Source organism: Arachis stenosperma, chromosome 1 (genome assembly GCF_014773155.1).
Source record: "Arachis stenosperma cultivar V10309 chromosome 1, arast.V10309.gnm1.PFL2, whole genome shotgun sequence".
NCBI classification, from domain to species: Eukaryota; Viridiplantae; Streptophyta; class Magnoliopsida; order Fabales; family Fabaceae; genus Arachis; species Arachis stenosperma.
This window is the reverse complement of record NC_080377.1, coordinates 28,491,273-28,512,158: the sequence shown is the minus strand read 5'-3', so window position 1 is coordinate 28,512,158 and position 20,886 is coordinate 28,491,273. Positions and strand designations below refer to the sequence as shown.

At 36.4% G+C, this 20,886-nt stretch overlaps 1 protein-coding gene across 1 annotated transcript; it reads left to right on the top strand.

The window, feature by feature from the left end:
- Positions 1-16,099: 16,099 nt before the first annotated feature.
- Positions 16,100-20,195, top strand: LOC130939419 (probable hexokinase-like 2 protein). Its single transcript, XM_057867549.1, has 9 exons — positions 16,100-16,392; positions 16,468-16,618; positions 17,393-17,569; positions 17,791-17,865; positions 18,213-18,344; positions 18,682-18,780; positions 18,894-19,024; positions 19,702-19,783; positions 19,863-20,195. The coding sequence occupies exons 1-9, from the start codon at positions 16,100-16,102 to the stop codon at positions 20,193-20,195; spliced, it is 1,473 nt and encodes a 490-aa protein (XP_057723532.1).
- Positions 20,196-20,886: the final 691 nt, after the last annotated feature.

Here is a 20,886-nt window from a genome sequence, read left to right as displayed (position 1 = left end):
TTCAACTGCAGTTCTATGCTCTTGTTAGCAACCTTAGTATCATGGAGCATTTCTTTAAATTCTGCTAACTGTTCTGTCATCAGGAGCAATTGTTGATTAAGCTCATTCATCTGTTCTTGAGGATTAGGGTCAGTGACTAGTGCCATGACCTCCTCCTTTGGAACGAACTCATTGCTAGAATATAAGTATTGGTTTCTAGCAACAGTGTCTATAATCTCTTGAGCTTCTTCAATTGTCTTCCTCATGTGTATAGATCCACCAGCTGAGTGGTCTAAAGACATCTGAGCTTTTTCTGTAAGCCCATAGTAGAAAATGTCTAACTGTACCCACTCTGAAAACATTTCAGAGGGACATTTTCTTAGCATACCTCTATACCTCTCCCAGGCATCATAAAGGGATTCATTATCCTCTTGTTTAAAGCCTTGGATGTCCAGCCTTAGCTGTGTCATCCTTTTTGGAGGGTAAAAATGATTCAGGAATTTTTCTGATAACTGTTTCCATGTCTTTATGCTTGCTGTAGGTTGGTTATTTAACCACCTTTTTGCTTGATCTTTTACAGCAAATGGAAACAGTAACAGTCTGTAGACATCCTGATCTATCTCTTTATCATGTATTGTGTCAGCAATTTGTAAGAACTGTGCCAGAAACTCAGTAGGTTCTTCCTCTGGAAGACCGGAATACTGGCAATTTTGCTGCACTATGATAATGAGTTGAGGGTTTAGCTCAAAGCTGCTTGCTTTGATGGGAGGTATACAGATGCTACTCCCATATGCAGCTGTAATGGGGTTAGCATAAGACCCCAGAGTCCTTCTGGACTGATTAATTCCACTTAAGTCCATAATAGACAAAAGGGAAATGAGAGTAATTGCAAAGAGATGAATTTTGTTTATTTTTTTTATTATTTTTTTTTTAGAAATAACCGAAAAATTAAAATAAAATAAAATAATACAAAAGGAAAATAAAATAAAATTCGAAAATTAAGAATAAAATAAGATCAAAGCAAATTGGGAACTGAATCAATTAGTAAAGAAAAAGATTTTGAAAACAGCAATTAAGAAGATATGATTGAAAAATTTTTTTATGAAAAAGATTTGATTCTTAAAAAGAGGAAAGAGAAAAACACAAAAAGACACCAAACTTAAAATTTTAGAAAATCAAACACTAATTTTTTCGAAAATTTTAAAGGAAAAACACAAAGAGGACACCAAACTTAGAACTTTTATGAATTAAAAAGGAACTAAGAACAAGAAAAAAATTCGAAAATTAAAAGAAGAAAAACAAAAAGCATGCAATTGACACCAAACTTAGAATATGAACTAGACTCAACTAAAATACTCTAAACCAACAAAAAGAAAACAGTCCTAATCTAAGCAACAAAATAAACCGTCAGTTGTCCAAACTCGAACAGTCCCCGGCAACGGCGCCAAAAACTTGGTGCACGAAATTGCAATAACACTTTTGCAATCCCGCACAACTAACCAGCAAGTGCACTGGGTCGTCCAAGTAATACCTTGCGTGAGCAAGGGTCGATCCCACGGAGATTGTCGGCTTGAAGCAAGCTATGGTTATTTTGTAAATCTTAGTCAGGATATCAGAAATTATCAGGATTGATTGTAAAAAGCAAAAGAACATGTAATGGTTACTTGTACTGCAGTAATGGAGAATGGGTTGAGGTTTGGAGATGCTCCATCTTCTGAATCTCTGCTTTCCTACTGTCTTCTTCATCAAACACGCCTGTCTCCTTCCATGGCAAGCTCGTGTAGGGTCTCACTGTTGTCAGCAGCTACCTCCCATCCGCGCAGTGAAAGCTAATGCAAAGCACTCTGTCACAGTGCCGCCAATCACCGGTTTGGTTCCCTCCCCTACCGGAATAGAATCACTCTTTTGCGTCTGTCACTAACGCCCAGTAGGTTACAGGTTTGAAGCACATCACAGTCATTCAATCATTGAATCCTACTCAGAATACCACAGACAAGGTTTAGACCTTCCGGATTCTCTTGAATGCTGCCATCAGGTCCTGCCTATACCACGAAGATTCCGATTAAAGAACCCAAGAGATAACTACTCAATCTAAGATAGAACAGAGGTGGTTGTCAGGCATATGTTCATAGTTGAGAATGATGATGATTGTCACGGATCATCACATTCATCCGGATTAAGAACAAGTGTTATCTTAGAACGGAAGCAAGCATGATTGAATAAGAAACAGTAGTAATTGCATTAATCCATCAAGACACAGCAGAGCTCCTCACCCCCAACCATGGGGTTTAGAGGCTCATACTGTGGAAGAAACGTGTACAAAATGTTATGAGGTCATAAGGTTCTGATTACAATGTCAAAAGGTCCTATAAGTAGTAAACTAGTATCCTAAGGTTTACAGAAATGAGTAAATGACAGAAAAATCCACTTCCGGGCCCACTTGGTGTGTGCTTGGGCTGAGCATTGAAGCTTTTATGTGTAGAGACATTTTCTGGAGTTAAACGCCAGTTCTCATGCCAGTTTGGGCGTTTAACTCCAACTTTTAATCCAGTTCCGGCGTTTAACGCTGGAATTTCTGAGGCCGGATTGCTACGCGGGTTTGGGCCATCAAATCTTGGACAAAGTATGGACTATTATATATTGCTGGAAAGCCCAGGATGTCTACTTTCCAATGCCGTTGAGAGCGCGCCAATTGGGCTTCTGTAGCTCCAGAAAATCCACTTCGAGTGCAGGGAGGTCAGAATCCAACAGCATCTGCAGTCCTTTTCAGTCTCTGGATCAGATTTTTGCTCAGGACCCTCAATTTCAGTCAGAAAATACCTGAAATCACAGAAAAACACACAAACTCATAGTAAAGTCCAGAAAAGTGAATTTTAGTTAAAAACTAATAAAAATATACTAAAAACTAACTAAAAGATACTAAAAACATACTAAAAACAATGCCAAAAAGCATACAAATTATCCGCTCATCAGTAAGCTTTCACTGCTATATCTTTATGCCTTTTAGGATGGCTATGAATGCTATAAACAATGCTTGTAAGAGATATTGTCATTTGGGATTTGATGAGTTATAGGTTATTCTTTTATTGATGGGGTGATTCTTTTGTTGTTGCCTGTCAAAGTTGCTGCCTTTAGACTTTATAAGTTAAAAAAGGATTCACTTGGTTGCTGGAATTGATTGCAGATTTGAGTTATTTTCTGTGGTCACCACATTTTAAAGCAACAGCTCAAAGAAAAAGCGACAACTTTAAAAGATGAACTTGGAGACATGAAGACCAAACAGTAGCAACAAGAGGAAGAGATTCATGGATTGTGGAATATGGTTTAGTTATTAGAAAATACTTATGTAAGATATAATATTTTAGTTTTTCGTAGAGTATTAGTAGTAAATTCTAAGTGGTCTCTTGCTTATTTTGATATGACTATGTTTAATTTGGTGTGAGATGTATGAATATTCAAAATTAATTTCATTTTAATATTTTTGGTTCTTTATAAATATATTTTGTTTACAGATAATTTTTATTATTTAAATAAATTTAGTATAATTTTATATTTATTTTTATTTTATTTTATTTAATTCATTTAACTAAAAATACAAAATTATATATGTAATTATATTATTAAGTATTATATTGTACAAAAGATTATTGGAATATATATATATATATATATATATATATCAAAAATTAAAAAAAAATAATGAGGGACCTAAGGCTACACTTATATAGAGTAGCTATAAGTATACTATTTGTTACGTTTATAAAGTGATGCAGTAGCCTTGAAAAGTGTAGCCTATTCTTTTGAATTCTGGTAATTATTAGTGCTGAAAAGCGTAGCCTTTGGTCCTGGACAGCATCACTTGAAAAGCGTAGCCTATTCCCAAACGCCAAAAGCGTAGTCCTTGGTGCAGAAAAGCGTAGCCTTTGAGAATAGGCAACACTAGTATAGGCATCCCCTACAAAAGTGTCTCCGAAGCCTAAAAAACGTAGCCTTTTCCTAAGGCATCACTTTTTTACGTTTTTGGCTACACTTTTCAAATGTACTTGAATGGGTGTTTTTCTTGTAGTGTGGGAACCCATGGGTTGTGGGTTCTCATTCCATATATATCTCTTATTTTTCACATACAAGTCCAGGTGCTCAGAAGTGAGCTATGGTTCATCTGAGAGATGGCGAAGATCTTTATATTCTTTACTTTATTTTGTGCTTAGAATCTTTCCACCTTTATTTTGAAAAGCTTTATTATGTATTGAACTCTTCTGAGCTTACCTATAGAGGCTCTCATGTTTCTTTTGGGAGAGATTAGGAGTTACTGTTGTCAACTACTTTCATACTGTATCCTAGCCGGCCTAAACTTCGCGGGTCGCGATTAGTGGCTATCTACTTATGTTATATATATCTATATGTTGTCCTTCTCTTAATCTTCTTTATGCCTTTATCCTTATATCGCTTTCGGTTTCATGCCTTATCTTTTAGTTGTCAAAACGCGAGTGATACGTCTTCACGATTTTATTTTTTACTCTTTTCAAGCTTCTCGAACTAATATTCCTTTCAGTTATACGTATAATTATGTATTAAAAATTCACATGAGAGTCGTACCACTGTAATATCATTGATTTATGACTTGAGTATAAGGATTTGAATATTAGGGTGTTACATGAGGCATTAAAGAGACACACTTTTCTATTATCATTTTGTAAGGCTTTGGTAGAGAACCCAGTTCGATATATGATTTATATTGTTTAAGGACCTGAAAAACCTGTTAAGTCTATAAAAGAAAAATACTGATGTGTCTCAAGAAAACATCAAAACATAGTACTTATATCCATTATGAGAAGTAATTGGGACAGATCCCCAAACATCTGAGACTAGAATTTAAGTGGGGCGTGTATAATTGTGAGATGATAATTGATGTGATTTGGTCATAAAACAAAATTAAAAAATAGAAGGAGAATGTGAATCTTATTAATAGCAAAGTTGCAATGTGATACAAATAATGATTTCACAATATCCATAAAGGGATGACGAAATTGTTTATGATATAAATCTAAAGAAAGAAATTGAACAATCAAAGCAATAAGCGTAATGCTAGATGGTATAGCAATTCCTTCAAATTTATACATTTCATTCTTAGCTTTACCTCAAAAAAACACCTCCTTGGAGCCTAACTAAGATTTCACCAAGAAAATGTCAACCCAAAAAGAAACATATACATGGTTATCCCTTGATAACCTTAAAACACTAATATACATGAAGCACATTGTAAAACTTATAATGTCGATAGGCAGTGACGAATTTAAAAAATTTTGACTGTGGAAACAATATGTATAATATAATAATAATTTTTATAATAAAAATTAGTTATTAAATTATTTATTAATCATTATATATTTATGTATAAATATATGTATTGTTTAATTTATTTTTAATGTATATTTTATATTTTAGTATATATTTTATACAAATGATATTTTATGTATATATAATATGATTATTGTTATAATTATATTTTGTTATTGTGAAATATGATTAGTCTTCAAACTATTTAATTTATAAATTAAAATAGTAAAATAATAATTTAAATAATAACATATAATTTAGAATTTTATTATTTAGGTTTCATATTTTAAAAAAATTGAATAACTTTTTTCTTAACAATACAATTAAAATATCTCTTTATATACATATATATATATATATATATATATATATATATATATATATATATATCAGTAAACAACTATTTAAAAATTTACTTCTCATACAATTAAAAGCAAATTTTTATTGATATTCATAGTTGAAAAAATTCTTTCAATTAATATAGTTATTACGAAAAAATTAAAGCTAACATAAAAAATAAATAAATAATACTCTTTCGAGTCGATTTCTAAGAAAAAAAACACAAATTTCATTTTAATTGAGGAATGATCATTCTAATAGATATCTAATATAAAATTCTTAAATCGACTATTAAAAACCAAAAATTGAGTAAAAACTATTGTAGGGTCACAATTTAATAATTTAGTGGGGATAAATAAATATTATTATCATATACTACTTGTTCATACCCTGGTCCAATAACTAAAACCAGGCCCAATAACGTTAAAGGCCCAATCCATGAAGGGGGCCCTTAATCTGTACCTGACCTCTTTAAAGAGGTCGGACACGCCAACAAAGGACCGGTTTACTTATCCAAGCATGTAAATTGCCTCCACGAATCTCTTCCCAAATCTCTATTTCCCCCCAAGAATAAAGAGAATGATCATACACCAATAAAGGTGGAACTACTCCAAAAGGTGGTTATTAACTCTACTATAAGTATACTGACACCCCTCAGATATAATTCATGTTCTAATCTACTAAAAACCTGCCTAAAGCCCTTGGTAACTTAAGCATCAAAGTCTCTTATAGGTACCATCCCCCACCACCTCACGAAGAACTTGGACAGGGGACACCTCGGCATCAACAAGTCGGCCGCTGCCATATAAAGGGATCTGAACCTCACGTTTAGGCCCAAATCAATGTTTCAGGTAACCCTTGGAACATTGGTACGAAGACGGGCATATAGCATCTGAATCTGAACCTGAGCCCCAACCAGAGGGCCATGCCATTATACTTCTTCCACTACCACAAACTCATGTTCCTCACGAAGAAGGGACATAGAGAAACTTTCAACCCAAGAAGATCCAATCAGAGGTCCACCCACCTGCAGAGGAAGACCCTACGTAAACAATAGAGCTGCCAGGGTTGTTTCATGGTCAACGCGAACGACTAGAACAATTTGAGCATGAAGCCGAACGTAAACGGGAAGCAGAATGGGAGCTGCGACTACGAAAAGAGTTAGAAGAAAAGCTCTTACGACTAGAGGCCGATCTCCAAAGACGAAATAACAGAACAAACCAGGAAGAAAGCCACCTTGGGGAGAAAACCCGTTCATGGAAGAGATCATGCGGGCTAAAGTTTCTAGGAACTTCAAAACCCCCGACATGTATCTCTATGATGGAACCACCGACCTGAGACACCACCTTAGTAACTTTAAAAGTTGGATGTACTTAGCTAAAGCCTCCGACTCCACCCGTTGCAAAGCCTTCCTGACCACTTTAACCAAAGCGACAATGAAATGGTTCGACAATTTACCCCCCAGGTCGGTAACCTGTTTCGACGACTTTGCAAGAAAGTTTCTTACCACATTTTCCATTCAGAAAGATAAGGTAAAGCACGTCCCTAGCTTGCTTAGAGTCAAACAAGAGGTCGGAGAAATACTCCGAGACTACATGGAAAGATTCAACAAGGCATGCTTGGAGATTCAAAACTTACCTACTGAGGCAGTAATAATGGGATTGGTTAATAGTCTTATAAAAGGGCCATTTTCTTAGTCCATATCCAAGCGACACTTGGCTTCCTTGTACGAAGTGCAAGAGCGGGCAGAAAAGTACATTAACATGGAGGAAAACTCTCAATTACGGGAGCCACTTCCAATGCCTATCCTCCCCTACCCATCTCGGGAAAATGAAACAGAAGATAAAAAGAAGGATGATTACAATCCGGAAAAGCCTCACACATATCATAACTACACTCTCCTCCGAGTTTCCTTAGTAGATGTATACAGAGAAATATGTCATACTAAAAAACTTTCACCTCCCCGACCAATAAAACACAAAAAGGGTGGAAGTTAAATAGAATACTACGAGTACCACAAACTCTATGGACATTCTACCAATGACTATTATTGATGCGTGAGCATCTTTTCCTTATTTTCTTACTATTTTAAATATAAATTTATTAATTTTTATTGAGATTCTAGTGTTTGAAGCCTATTTGGATGCTACTTTGAGTCGTTCTATTGTTTTAATTATTTCAGGTGAAGTTTGAATCAGTTTGACAGATTCTGTGCAGAAGAAAAGACAAGGATTTTGATTCTGTTGAGTTGGCGCTAAACGCCAAAGCTAGAGTATAGCGCCCAAGCACTTTGGATTGCGTGCAACCATTCTTTCAAGCTGGTGCTAAACTCGGACCTGGGCGTTTAGTGCCAAATGCCTCGTAATGTCTGTGAGCCCTTGGCCTGATAGGGTGTTAAACGCCGAACTTGGAGTTTAGCGCCAGGAAGTAAGAAACGAAGAGGAGCTTACTGCCACCTGGGGCGCTAAACGTCGAAACTGGCGTTTAGCACCAGTAACACGGATTAACCTCACCAAAGGAGCATCTTTAGTTAGATTTGGATTTTAATTATTATATTTTATTTTCTTTTAAGTATTTCTATTCCCAAACACAATCTTTTGGGCTTTAGTAATCATTAGTTTATTTTATTTTCGAATGAAATTAGGTAAGATATAAAAGGGAAAAGATTTGGGGATCCCTTCTTTTCTACCTCATTCCGCACTTTACACATTTTGGAACTTTAGTTTTTCTCTCTGAGTCATGAGCAACTAAACATCCTCGGTTAAAATTAGGAGCTCCGTTTATTCTATGGATTGATACTATTACCTCTTGATTTTGATTAAAGTATTGATTTCAATTTCAAGGATTTACTCTCGTTCTTCATCTTAGGGATTAGGGTATATTGGAAGATAACCCTCTTTCTACTTGAGTTCTTGTTAAATCTTGGAAAAGTAACTTACTTGAATGAAAGCTTGAAAATAATTCCTCCTAAAACGCTTATTGCTTGGACTTAATGGGATACGTAACATATATAATCCTCTTATATCTAGGTAATTAGGATTTTGGTGGCTAAGAAACAAGAATTAAACTTAAACCTCTAATTGAAATTAAGTGACCAAAGAATTGGTGGTTGACTAGGTTAGAGGAGACTAAATTACTAAGGAATTATGGTTTAGTCAATCACAGTTTGCCATGAATTGAATCTTGCATGATTAAAATAGTCGATAAGAAATAGGAATCCAGAAAATAAACAACTCTAAAAAGTAAAATCTTAACTGTTCTCCCACATACTTTTCACATCAAATCTACTGTTTGCTTTCTTAATCATTGAATTATTTTTTAATGCATTTTGAACCCCAAAACATCATTTTTTGCTTGTCTGACTAAGTAAATCATTTGACAAGTGTTGCTTGGTCCATCAATCCTTGTGGCTCGACCCTCACTCACCTGAGGTATTACTTGGTACGACTCGGTGCACTTGCCGGTTAGTTTGTGGACTTTGAATTCTGCACCACTTATGACTTAAAGAATGTCATAGAAAAGTTGACCAGAGAAGGTTAATTAGATAGGTACTTGGTGGATAGGTCGGTGAACAGGAAAAGAGAAAGAGAGACGAAGAAAAAGGGAGGCAAGAATGTCCACCTCAAACTCTTAAGTGACATATACACAAGATTAATGGAGGATTCACTAGAGGAGGAATATCCAAATCGTCACAGAAAAGGCATTTAAAAGAGCTGTATCAGGTCGGGGAAGATCTCAAACTTCCCGACTTGCCCACCATCTCGTTCACCAAAGAGAATGCCCAAGGAGTAACGCCCGACCATGAAGATCCTGCGGTAATAACCATGATTCTCGCCAATGTCAACCTCCATAGAACCCTGATAGACCAGGGAAGCTCGGCCGATATACTGTTCAAGCTCGCTTTAGACAAAATCGGATTGGAGGAAAAGGATCTAAAGCATACCCAGATAACCTCTTTGGACTGGGGGACACGCCAATCCGACCCCTCGGGTATATCTCCTTCTATACTACCTTTGGAAAAGGCACGAGGTTGAAAATGTTAAAATTGACTACATCGTGGTTGACGTTGCATCGACGTACAACGCCCTAATAGGACGAACGACCCTAAACAGGCTCCAAGCGGTTGTTTCTACTCCTCACTTATGCATGAAGTTCCCTACCACAGAAGGAATTGCCACCATAAAAAAGAGATCAGAAGCTAGCACGTAAATGTTATAATGAAAGTCTCAATCTAAGAGGAAGCCCTGAGGGAAAAGAGGTCAACACCATCAAGCTTGGTGGAGTTCGAACATGAGAAGAACTACACCCCCAACTTGAAGGCGAATTGGAAGAACTGCAAATCGGGTACAACCCCAAGAAAACAGCAAACATATGAGCGAATCTAGAGGAAGAACTCAAGGAACAGCTCATTGATCTCCTACAAAGGAATTCTGACCTCTTTGCCTGGAAAGCCTCCGACATGCCAGGCATAGATCCTGACTTGATGTCTCATAAACACGCAATATACCCAGGCTCTCGACCTACCCAACAAAGGCGTCAGAGGCTGGGACCAGAAAGGACACAGGTTGTGGAAGAGCAAGTACAAGTCTTGTTGGAGGCAGGATTCATCAAAGAGGTGAAGTACCCAGTGTGGCTAGCTAACGTTATTTTGGTGAAAAAATAAAATAGAAAATGGAGGATGTGTGTAGATTATACCGACCTCAATAAGGCTTGCCCCAAGGATTCATACCCTCTCCCTAGCATTGATGCTCTAGTCGACTCAACTTCAAGTTATCAGTATTTGTCCTTCATAGACGCTTACTCGGGATACAACCAAATTCCAATGTACAAACCAGACCAGGAAAAGACCTCGTTCATAACCCCAAAAGCTAACTATTGTTATATAGTGATGTCTTTCGGGTTAAAACGCAGGTACCACGTACCAACGGCTGATGAATTAGGTGTTCACTTCCCACCTAGGAGAACTCATGAAAGTATATGTAAATGACATGCTAGTCAAGATCAAAGAGAACTCAACACTGCTATCCGACCACTCCGGGGTGTTCTCTATAATAAGGAAGCACAGGATGAGGTTAAACCCCTCAAAATGTACCTTCATAGTAGAAGGAGGAAAATTCTTTAACTTCATGCTAACTCAAAGAGGCACAGAAACGAACCCGGATAAATGTCAAGCCATACTCAACATGAAGAGCCCGACTTGTGTCAAGGAAGTCCAACAATTAAATGGAAGGCTGACAGCTTTATCCAGGTTCTTGGCAGTATCCGCCTTGAAATCACTACCCTTATATGCCATCCTCATAAAGGGAAAGCATTTCGAGTGGACTCCAAAATGCGAACAGGCCTTTCAAGACTTCAAAGCCTTCCCGAGCCAGCCCCCGGTACTTATCCGACCTGTTAAAGAGGAAGAATTCGTATTGTACCTAGCCGTAGTAAGTGGAGCAATAACTTCAGCATTGATTCAAGAGGATGCAAAAGAGGTCGAAAGCCCACAAGACTGGGCTATACACAAATACATCAGAAAAATTATAGAGGATCCAAAGACTTTCCAGTAGCAGCATCTCAGGGAGAAGGAAAGCGAGTCTGAAGGGGTACTGCATCTACCGTCCCATCATCCCGGTTCAAAATCTGGACGTCAGGATCAAACTCAGGCTGACCGACTTCAACTGCCGGAGTTGAGGAAGGCGGGATAACAGAGGCTTTGGCAGAAGAAACTGGAGGAGGGATGACATCATCATCATCATCAGGGTCATCAGGGACAATCTTACCATCTTTTACAATGTTGTCCAAACTAAAAAGGGTAAGGTCAAGCTCGGGCGCAAGAACTCGAACCTGATCCTTCAAATTCTCATAAGCAGCATTCACACTACCTACAAGATGACCTTGGAGCTCGGCATAGTCAGCTCGGACAGACTCCAAACTCTCCCTAAGATCCACCATCTCCCCATAAGTTGTGACATAGCTGTCCTTATGCTTCAGCGCCATATCTTCAGCTAATTTCAAAGAAACCGCCAGGGCAGTAGCCCGAGTCTTCTCACCCTCCAACTCTTTTTCCAATTTAGCCACTTTCACCTCGAGCTCCTCCTTTAAACCCTTGATCTGGTCAAACTCCAATTCGGCCTCCTCCATAAAAGTAATGTTGCATGAATGGGAAGATCCTGAGTAGTACGGTATAGATTAGCCCCCATATGCGCCAACTTAATGCCACTCCGAGTGATAAAATCTAAATGATGAAGAATGGATACATCATCAGTAGGCATGACACCATAAGGAGCAATTTGTTGATCAACAAATCCAACAGCATCAAAGTCGGGGGCATCCAAATTGAAAGGCTTGACAGTCCTCTGTCTTTTTGGGGGAGGGCCAACAATAGGAGAGGAAGTAGCAGCAAAGGTCTAGGAAGGATCAACTAAATGGACTTGAGGTGTGGGAATCACCCTCCTCGGTCCAGTAGAGCTCGAGATCGGTTTCTTAGGAGGAACCTGAGAAGATCCCTCCCTTGCAGCCTTAGCCAAAATATTCTGGGTAGTAGTAGCCTTCCTCGCCTTCTTAAAGGCTTTCATGGAATCATTGGTCTTTGCCATCTCTGAAAATCAAACCAAAGAAAAGAAAAACAACTTACAAATAGGAAGGAGAAAAAGCAAAAAACAAAGTAAAACAGAGCAAGAGGAAGTCGGTCACTACCCAACTCAGCTCGGACAAGAGAAGGGTCTCCCAGAAATCTCTTTGTATCGAGACGAGGAGGCTCCCCCCAAATGTCTTCCAACACATTCACAAAAGCCTGCTCGACCTCATCAAGAATCTCCCACGAGTATCGAGACACCACAACATTCTTTTGCCAACACAAGGGAAAGGCAGGTTCATTGTTCGACTCTAAGAAAAAGGGTCGAACTCCCTCAATAGCTCGAACCTTAAAAAAGTAATTCTTAAAGTCCCTAAAAGACTCATCATACATGGCAAAAACTTTATGACCTTGAGCAGACTGAAAGAAATCCAAGAAGCTTTCTTTTTTGAAGAGATCCCAGGCTTAATCAAAACAAAAAGATAAAGGAAGAGAGATTGAGAAGGTTTAACACCCAACTCTTGGCAAAGCAATTGAAAAATATTGATAAAACCCCATGAATTAGGATGATTTTGGGATGGAGCTACATTACATGACCACAACAAGTCAGTCTCGAAAAAGGTAAAAGGTAGGGTAATGTTCATCTGGCTAAAAAAGTAATCGTAAGCATAAAAGAAGGGACGTTCCCCCTGAGTTAGGAAAGGAAAGCAAACCCTCTCGTCAGAATCCAATGCCACCAACTCGTAGTTCTTCTCTTGATCCCTACTACTACAGATTTGGTGATGTTTTCTAAGCTCCGCGCAGAACTTAGAATTAATAACGGAAACACACATCAGGACGAGGGAGTCCAGCCAGTCGGACATACCCTCGGGGACCTTGGAAGACGTCTCGACAATATTTTTGCGAGAAGGCATGGTCAACTAGTCCTACAGTAAGAAAAAGAAAAATGGGGTTACTACCAAACAACTCGGACAATAATAACAAAACATCAAGTCTCAGATACAACAGTAAAAGGGAAACCCCAGGACTCACACAAAAGTCCAAGGGCACCCTTTGGAGGCACACAGGGCAGAAGCAATAGCAAAATAAAACCCCAGGACACGACCCAAGGTCCAGGGGCATCCTTCGGAGGCAGCAACAGAACAAAGACTTAATCTATCTCAACAAGAAATTTTTAACTTTATTTCAGATTACTGACACTACGAGAAAGAAAGTCACAAAAACAGAACTATTAAGCAAAGGGAACCGCCTACATCAAACATATCAGAATCATCAAAGGCACAATCCTTTTTCAGAAGCAAGCAATTACGACCAGAAACAGTGATAATATGCAAAATCCTAAAAGCATCAAATCATTAGGAAATACATAAAGGAGCACATGTAAATTGAAGGAACTCCAGAAAAATATGCATCACAGCAACAATCAAGCACGACGATACGAAAAGGTTCAAGCTTTCCAAACGCAAACTCCAAAACAAAATCAAAACTTTGCAATACAAGCACAAAGAAGAACGACGAAAGAAGTGAAAGAAAGAGACAGAAGGGAAACCAACCTGCAAAGGGAAAGAGACAATGAGCGCTGAGAAGATGAAACAACAAACAGGGCCGAAAAACCCCCCTTTAAAGAATGAAGCACCAGCAATCACCAAATAAACGCCGAAGAGGTTGAAGCTGCGCCGGACGATCACCTCCAAGAAAAGCACGAAGATGTGAAAATTCGGAGCTAAGAGAATGAAGAAATCGCAGTGAAAACAGAAGACTAAGGGAATTATTGAGAAAATTCAAAATGAAACAAAGAGGGAAACGGTAAAGGGCACATGGTTTAATGAGTCTTTAAAACACTTGCACGTTTCCAAAGTAAGAAGCACAAAGAATGAAACGTGCGCTGACATTAAAGAGGAGAGAGAAAAAATGCTCCGCATTCAAACAGCTCTGCAAAAAGAGATCAACAATGCTCGAACTCGACTTTACCTAAAGGGGACAAAGTCTAAAAGGACACGACCTCAAAGAAAAGATTGAGCTCGAGTAGGGGCACTGTTCATGCCTTGGGTCGAGCTGTACGACCCGGGATGACTGAAGACAAGTGGACCAACCTGTTCAGACCAGGATTACCCGACTTCTTTATAAAAGAGGTCGGCCAAACCGCTATAGAGGCCCAAGAAGGCCCAAACAGAGGAACACGACCCAAATCTAAAGACAGCCCAAAGCCTAGAAGGATAAGGGCGGTTCCTTAAAGATAAGAGGACTTCACTCAAAGATAAGATAAGATAACTATCTTATCTCAAGGGAAGATCATTCCATACCATTATAAATACACTGGAGTACCAAGGTATAACTCATACTCTGATTCTACTAAAAACCTGCTTAATACCCTTGCTAACTTAAGCATCGGAGTCCCTTGCAGGTACCACCATCCTCCGGTGACGAAGGATCAGCACCACCACCAAGTCCAACAAGTCGGACACGGCGGCTCCAGCCACCATCATCAAGTCGGACTCAATAGCGTCGACCGGTACAGAAGATCTCATCCGATATCGACCTACAGTTTCAGGTAACCCTCGGAACAGGTAGCAACCTATCTACTTTATCAGCAAAGCCTTATAGGGGGCAGAGATGAACTATCAAAAGATAGAAAAGTTTGTTTATGGTCTCACATTTCGAAGGCTCTGACTTTATTTCTAGGCTCATACAATAAAGGTCCGTACTAATCAACCAATGAAACACATTCTACAAAAGACGGACCTTACAGGATGGATGCTACAATGGGCTGTGGAACTGTCTGAGTTCGACTTAAAGTATGAAGTTCGGATAGCAATCAAATCGCAGTGTCATCCAACAAAATCGACAGCGGAGCAGGTGTCATCCTGGAAAAATGACTAAGGAATTCAGATAGAACTCTCACTAAGATTCGAGTTCCCTGCTTCTAATAACTCTAAGGTGGAAACTTTTGTTAGAGGAGTGGCACTAATCATTATATAGATATCCTATTACGATTAGTCCTTTTGAGTTGTCTGTACTAATCCTCAATGAGACCATGAAAATTGTGAGTTAAGTAGTTTGTTAAGAAAACAAAAAACTCGATGTGAGACTTATAACAATAAGGGAACGCTTAGTACAAGAACGAGAAAACAAAAAATTTGGCTGTCCTCGGTTCACCATCTTTTTTTGGCTGTGAACAAAATCAGAGGGTATGGACTCATGTCTTACAAAGTTGGATGGTGATGTGGGGGTGGCCGATTCTCTTTCGTGCTTTGAAACTTAGTGTGGTAGGAGTGTGACAACTCGCAAGGAACAATAGAAAGAGTTGGTCTTGGTGTATACCGAAGGCAAGAAATAATAACATCTTCAATAGGAGGTGTTTAGAGTGGAGTAAGTGATAAATGATATACATTGAGGTGTGGGTTAAATTGTGAAAGGTATCTAATTGTATCTAATGATGAGCAATGCTCTAGTTTGTTTGATGTCTCTTGGCGAGAAACATTCCTACTATTATAAAAAATAAAAAAAAAAACAAACAATATTTGTGAATGCGAAAAATATATGAATGTACAAGCTGAATTATTGTTAGAGCTTGATAGACATTTTGAGTGCGCAAGTTAACTGGAATTTGACACGTATTCAAGAGTACAAAACCGAATATTTAGGAATGTGTTTTAGAAGGACATGACGAAAGAAAATATAATTATTTCTCAAAATATAAAAATGTAATTCATAATGAAAGAAATTATACATAACAAATATGCTCGTAAACCCATTCAACTACCCCACTATACCCGTTCCTGTGTACAAGATTAACGGATTTCAGTTATTTTGATTGTTTCACAATAACACAAGATCGAGATTGATCCCGCATCCATTTCCTCTAACCTTTGTGATCGGAACAGGATGAGGAATGCGGTGGTGGTAGCGGCAGCCGTGGGGACCGCGGTGGCAGTGGTGGCGGCAGGGGCATTAATTAAAAGATGGAAGCTTATGAAAGAGCAAAGATTGAAGCATGCAAGGAACATAATTCGGAGGTTCGCAAGGGAATGTGGCACCCCAGTGTCAAAGCTATGGCAAGTTGCTGATGATTTGGTCTCTCACATGAAAGCTTCTCTTGCTTCTCCTTCTTCAGATGAATCCTCATCATTGTCCACACTTAACATGATCATTTCTAATGTTACGTCCCTTCCTAATGGGTAATATTCATCAACTCATACATCTTACTTTATCCAAATTAAGAATATAATGAATGCTTTGGAAGCTGTTGGCAGAGATGAAGAAGGATTCTTTTATGGGGTGAATTTGCATGGGACAAACTTGTTGTTCTTGTGTGCGCGCCTTGGTGGAAAGAACAAACCTATATCTGATCTTCAAAGGGAAGAGGTTTCCATCCCTCCACATGTCTTGGCTGGTTCTTCCATGGTACTTTTACTATCAACTAATTATTATGACTTGAATCTTACAACTATTCTAAGCTTAATATCAATACACTTATAACGAAAAGGAAAGCTTAATCAAGTGGTGCGCTTCGATTTCTTATTCCTATGAATTGAATAAATAGCATTATCTAATCAACCATGTAAAATTATTGGGGTTTCGTACGACAAAGAGAATAATTACTACTGCTAGAGGTGGATAATATTCTGAAAACTCAAATAATAAGGAATTGCAATGACTCTTCCAGCCCCGTCATATTGGCCACATTTCATGACCCTGCAAAGATGAAATCAACTACCTAGCAAATAAAACATGTGAAAATTCACGGATAATTGTATTTATGTGAACTTAATAATTGAAAGTTACTATATAATAATTTAGTCAACATGTTAAATTAAATTATTTAGTCATTTTTAACTATTAATTTTACATGAAAACAACTACGTATAATTTTATACCATTAAAATATTACTATATATCACCATATAAATATCCCCCAACTGCAAATTTTAGCATATCATCACCTCTATACAAAGTTCCTTGGCAACATGTCCATTTTTTTTACAGCTACATCATTTCCATGCATTTTTCTCGAATATTTCCATAGTTTCCATCCATTATCATTGATAAGCATCCGTCTTTCTTTTTTTCTCTTTCCTTTTCATGTTTTAGTTTCTTAATTTGATGGATATGATTTAAACGTACACATGATTATTATACTTTAATTACTATAATGTGGAAGTTGGTTGTTTGTGATAGGAAATAACTGACTTTGTGGTTACGGAGATAGCAAACTTTGTGTCATCTCACCCTGTGATTGATGAGGATGATAACTCAAAAAGGAAAATGAATTTGGGCTTCACTTTATCTTTTCCAGTTGATGATGCTCTTCCTTTCACCGGCACTACATTTCAAAGAAAAAACTCCAATGACCCGGTTCAGTTTCATCACCCATCTCTCTTCTCTTTTCTTTTCTTCTCTTCATAATGCATACATATATATTTAAGGTTTAAATATAATGTGATGCGTTAATAATAAAACTTACTTTTAGTGTAATGATAACTATTTAAAAGTGTACATAAAAAGTTAGTTAATGTTTCTTAAGAGAATCCATGCTAATTACCAACACTTGAGCATTATTCAAATTGTAAAACCAGGTTCGCAAAGGATTGATGAAAGATCTTAATAAAGCGCTAAAGAATCTTGGGACCAAAATGCATGTTTTTGCACTGGTTAGTGGCTTTGCTCTCTCTCTCAGTCAATTTTGTTTGTAAATGTACATTCTCTGTTCATCTATACACGTATATAAACAGAGAATTGGGTTACTTTATTTTTTTATTTTTGGTTTCTTCTTATATTTTAGTCTTTTATTTTTAAGAAAAATCCTAAAATTTTAACCCAAAATCATTAATTATAATATTTAAAAAAATTTGTATTCACTAATATCAATGACTATTTCACAAACTAATTAAAAATGACAAAGAAACGAAGTTAGTTTGTATTAACTAATATTAACTTGTATATATATTTTATGTCCAAAAGAATTATTGGATTAAAGAAATTAATTAGCAGTGAATAGGTTGATGAAACAATTGGAGGTTTGGCCGGAGGTCGATATTACAACAGGGACAGCGTGGCTGCAATTACTCTAGCTATGAGAACAAATGCTGCTTATACAGAACCATCTGAGGATCCTAATTCTCCTGAGCTGGTTAGTCACACTATATCATAATTTATTCATAAGCTATATATATAACATCATATGTATTATTCACTAGGTGATTACTCTCGTACAGAATAAAATTGTACAGAAATACAAAAAGAGGAATAAAGTGAAAGAAGCATTAATTTATATTATGAGAGCCTGTATCTCTGTATATCTGAATTTTCACCTATTAGTGATTCACTTATTCACTACACATATTATTGCCTGTTTTTTTTTTTTGCCGGTTGTTATTAAAAAATTGTCACACACATACACGTGCATTATACATCAATTATGAATAATTAAGCAATTTAATTAATAAAATTGGACTGTAGTATTGCAGGTAATTAGCATGGAGTGGGGAAACTTCAGATCCCCTCATCTTCCATTGACATCATTCGACACTAGATTAGATTCAGAAAGCTCAAATCCTGGTAGCGGGGTATAGTAATTAGTAGAGCTACTGAAATTTCATTTAATTAATTACTTTTTGTAATATATTTTGTATGAGGACCGACTCTTTAATCTCTGTTTATTTTTTTGGACCATATATAGGTCTTTGAGAAGCTGATTTCAGGAATGTATCTGGGAGAAATTGTGAGACTGGTCTTGTTGAAGCTGGCTCACGAAACAGCTCTATTCGGTAGTAAGGTGCCTCCAAAATTGATGATTCCCTATGGACTAAGGTATACTAAAATAATAATACAGTATGTGATCCAACCAAACTAAGTTTGGATTAATTGGTTGTACTTACACCAAGTCGCCTGTGCATGTAAAAAAATTGACTATGTTATGTTTACACCATAATTAACTACTAAAATCAGCTACTACTTATATAAAATATATGTCATAATATAAATATACATTAAAAATTAATTAAACTACATATATATTTATACACATATATTGGTGACCGATTTAGTAGACGAATATCAGTTTGGTAAAAAATATATATTTAAGAGATAATAAAAAATTAATTTAAATCAATTTAAAATTATTTTATTTTCTTTATTTTTTATATTTTCAATGACCATTAAAATAACTGAATAATATTAAATATGATAAATATATAATTTTAAAAATTATATATAAAAAATTATGGATATTAAAGTAAATAATAATTTTAGGTTGATGTTTTCCTAATAACATTATTGAAGAGTGAAAATATTACTTCTTTTTCACGTTATTATTCACGTATAAATATTCATGCACATTAATGAGGTTTGGCAACCTAAAATATCTACATAACAAAGTATAAAATTAAACTAATTCTATTAATTTGGTTAAAAATGAATTAGTTTAATTATTATCATAAAAATCTATCACAAATAATTGTCTCATCTATCACAATTGATTCATGCAGTTCTCCTGATATGGCTGCTATGCATCAAGACACATCAGAAGATCGTGAAGTAGTGGGTGAGAAGCTCAATGAAATTTTTGGGGTAAGAACCTTTATCATCTAGCATTGAAATTTTATATTTAGAAGTTTAACTTTTACGCATTTGATCGCGGAATTTGCAGATAAATAACAGCAGCCTTGTAGCACGTGAACTGGTTGCTGAGGTATGTGATATAGTGACAGAACGAGGTGCCCGCCTAGCCGGAGCAGGAATCGTTGGAATAATCAAGAAGCTTGACAGGATAGAGAAACGAAAGAGTGTTGTGACTGTGGAAGGAGGTCTTTATGAACACTACCGAATCTTCAGGAACTACCTTCATAGCAGTGTGTGGCAAATGTTGGGCAAGGATTTCTCAGATAATGTAATTGTGGAACACTCACATGGCGGCACTGGAACTGGAGCTTTATTTCTTGCTGCAGCTCAAACTCATAAATCTCCTTCGCCAGATTCTTGATGAGTCTGCTATATATGTTAGTTACCAAGTCCAAAAGAATATTCTTTTTAAATTCAGTTATTTTTATTTATTTATGCTAGTGAATGCTAAATTATTTCGTTTAGTCTATATCATTTCCTTTTTCATTGATCAATATAAATTATGCTTAGTATGTTATACTTAAAAAAGGTTTAGAAAGATCTGACATAAAATTAACATTTGTATTGACTTGCCGTTAACAAAGTTAGTATAGAATTTAAAGACAGGTTAACATGATAACATCTCTTCACAAGACTAAGTACCAGAGTGAACTATAATTTTACCTTGAGTATGTTTTTTCAATATATGAAGCTATTAAAATAATATTGGAAAGTTGACATTATTAACAAAAATAATTTCACATGATATTAATAACAAATAAATCTTTAAAAAAAATAAAAAATATAACAAAAAAATAAATATTAAATATATATATTCTAAACATAATTTTAGATATTAGATTTTGATATAAATTTTGTAAGAATAAGATCTTCTCATCTTTAAATTTTGGTAATTTTATATCAAGTAAATTTTTTCAAAAAAAAATTATTGTAAATGATTACATTGTTTTGAAAAATAAAAAATTTAGAGATCAAATTTTGTTCTAAATTTTTTTGTGCATTTTCTAAATATTTATTCAAATATTACTACAATTTAGATCAAATAGATAAGT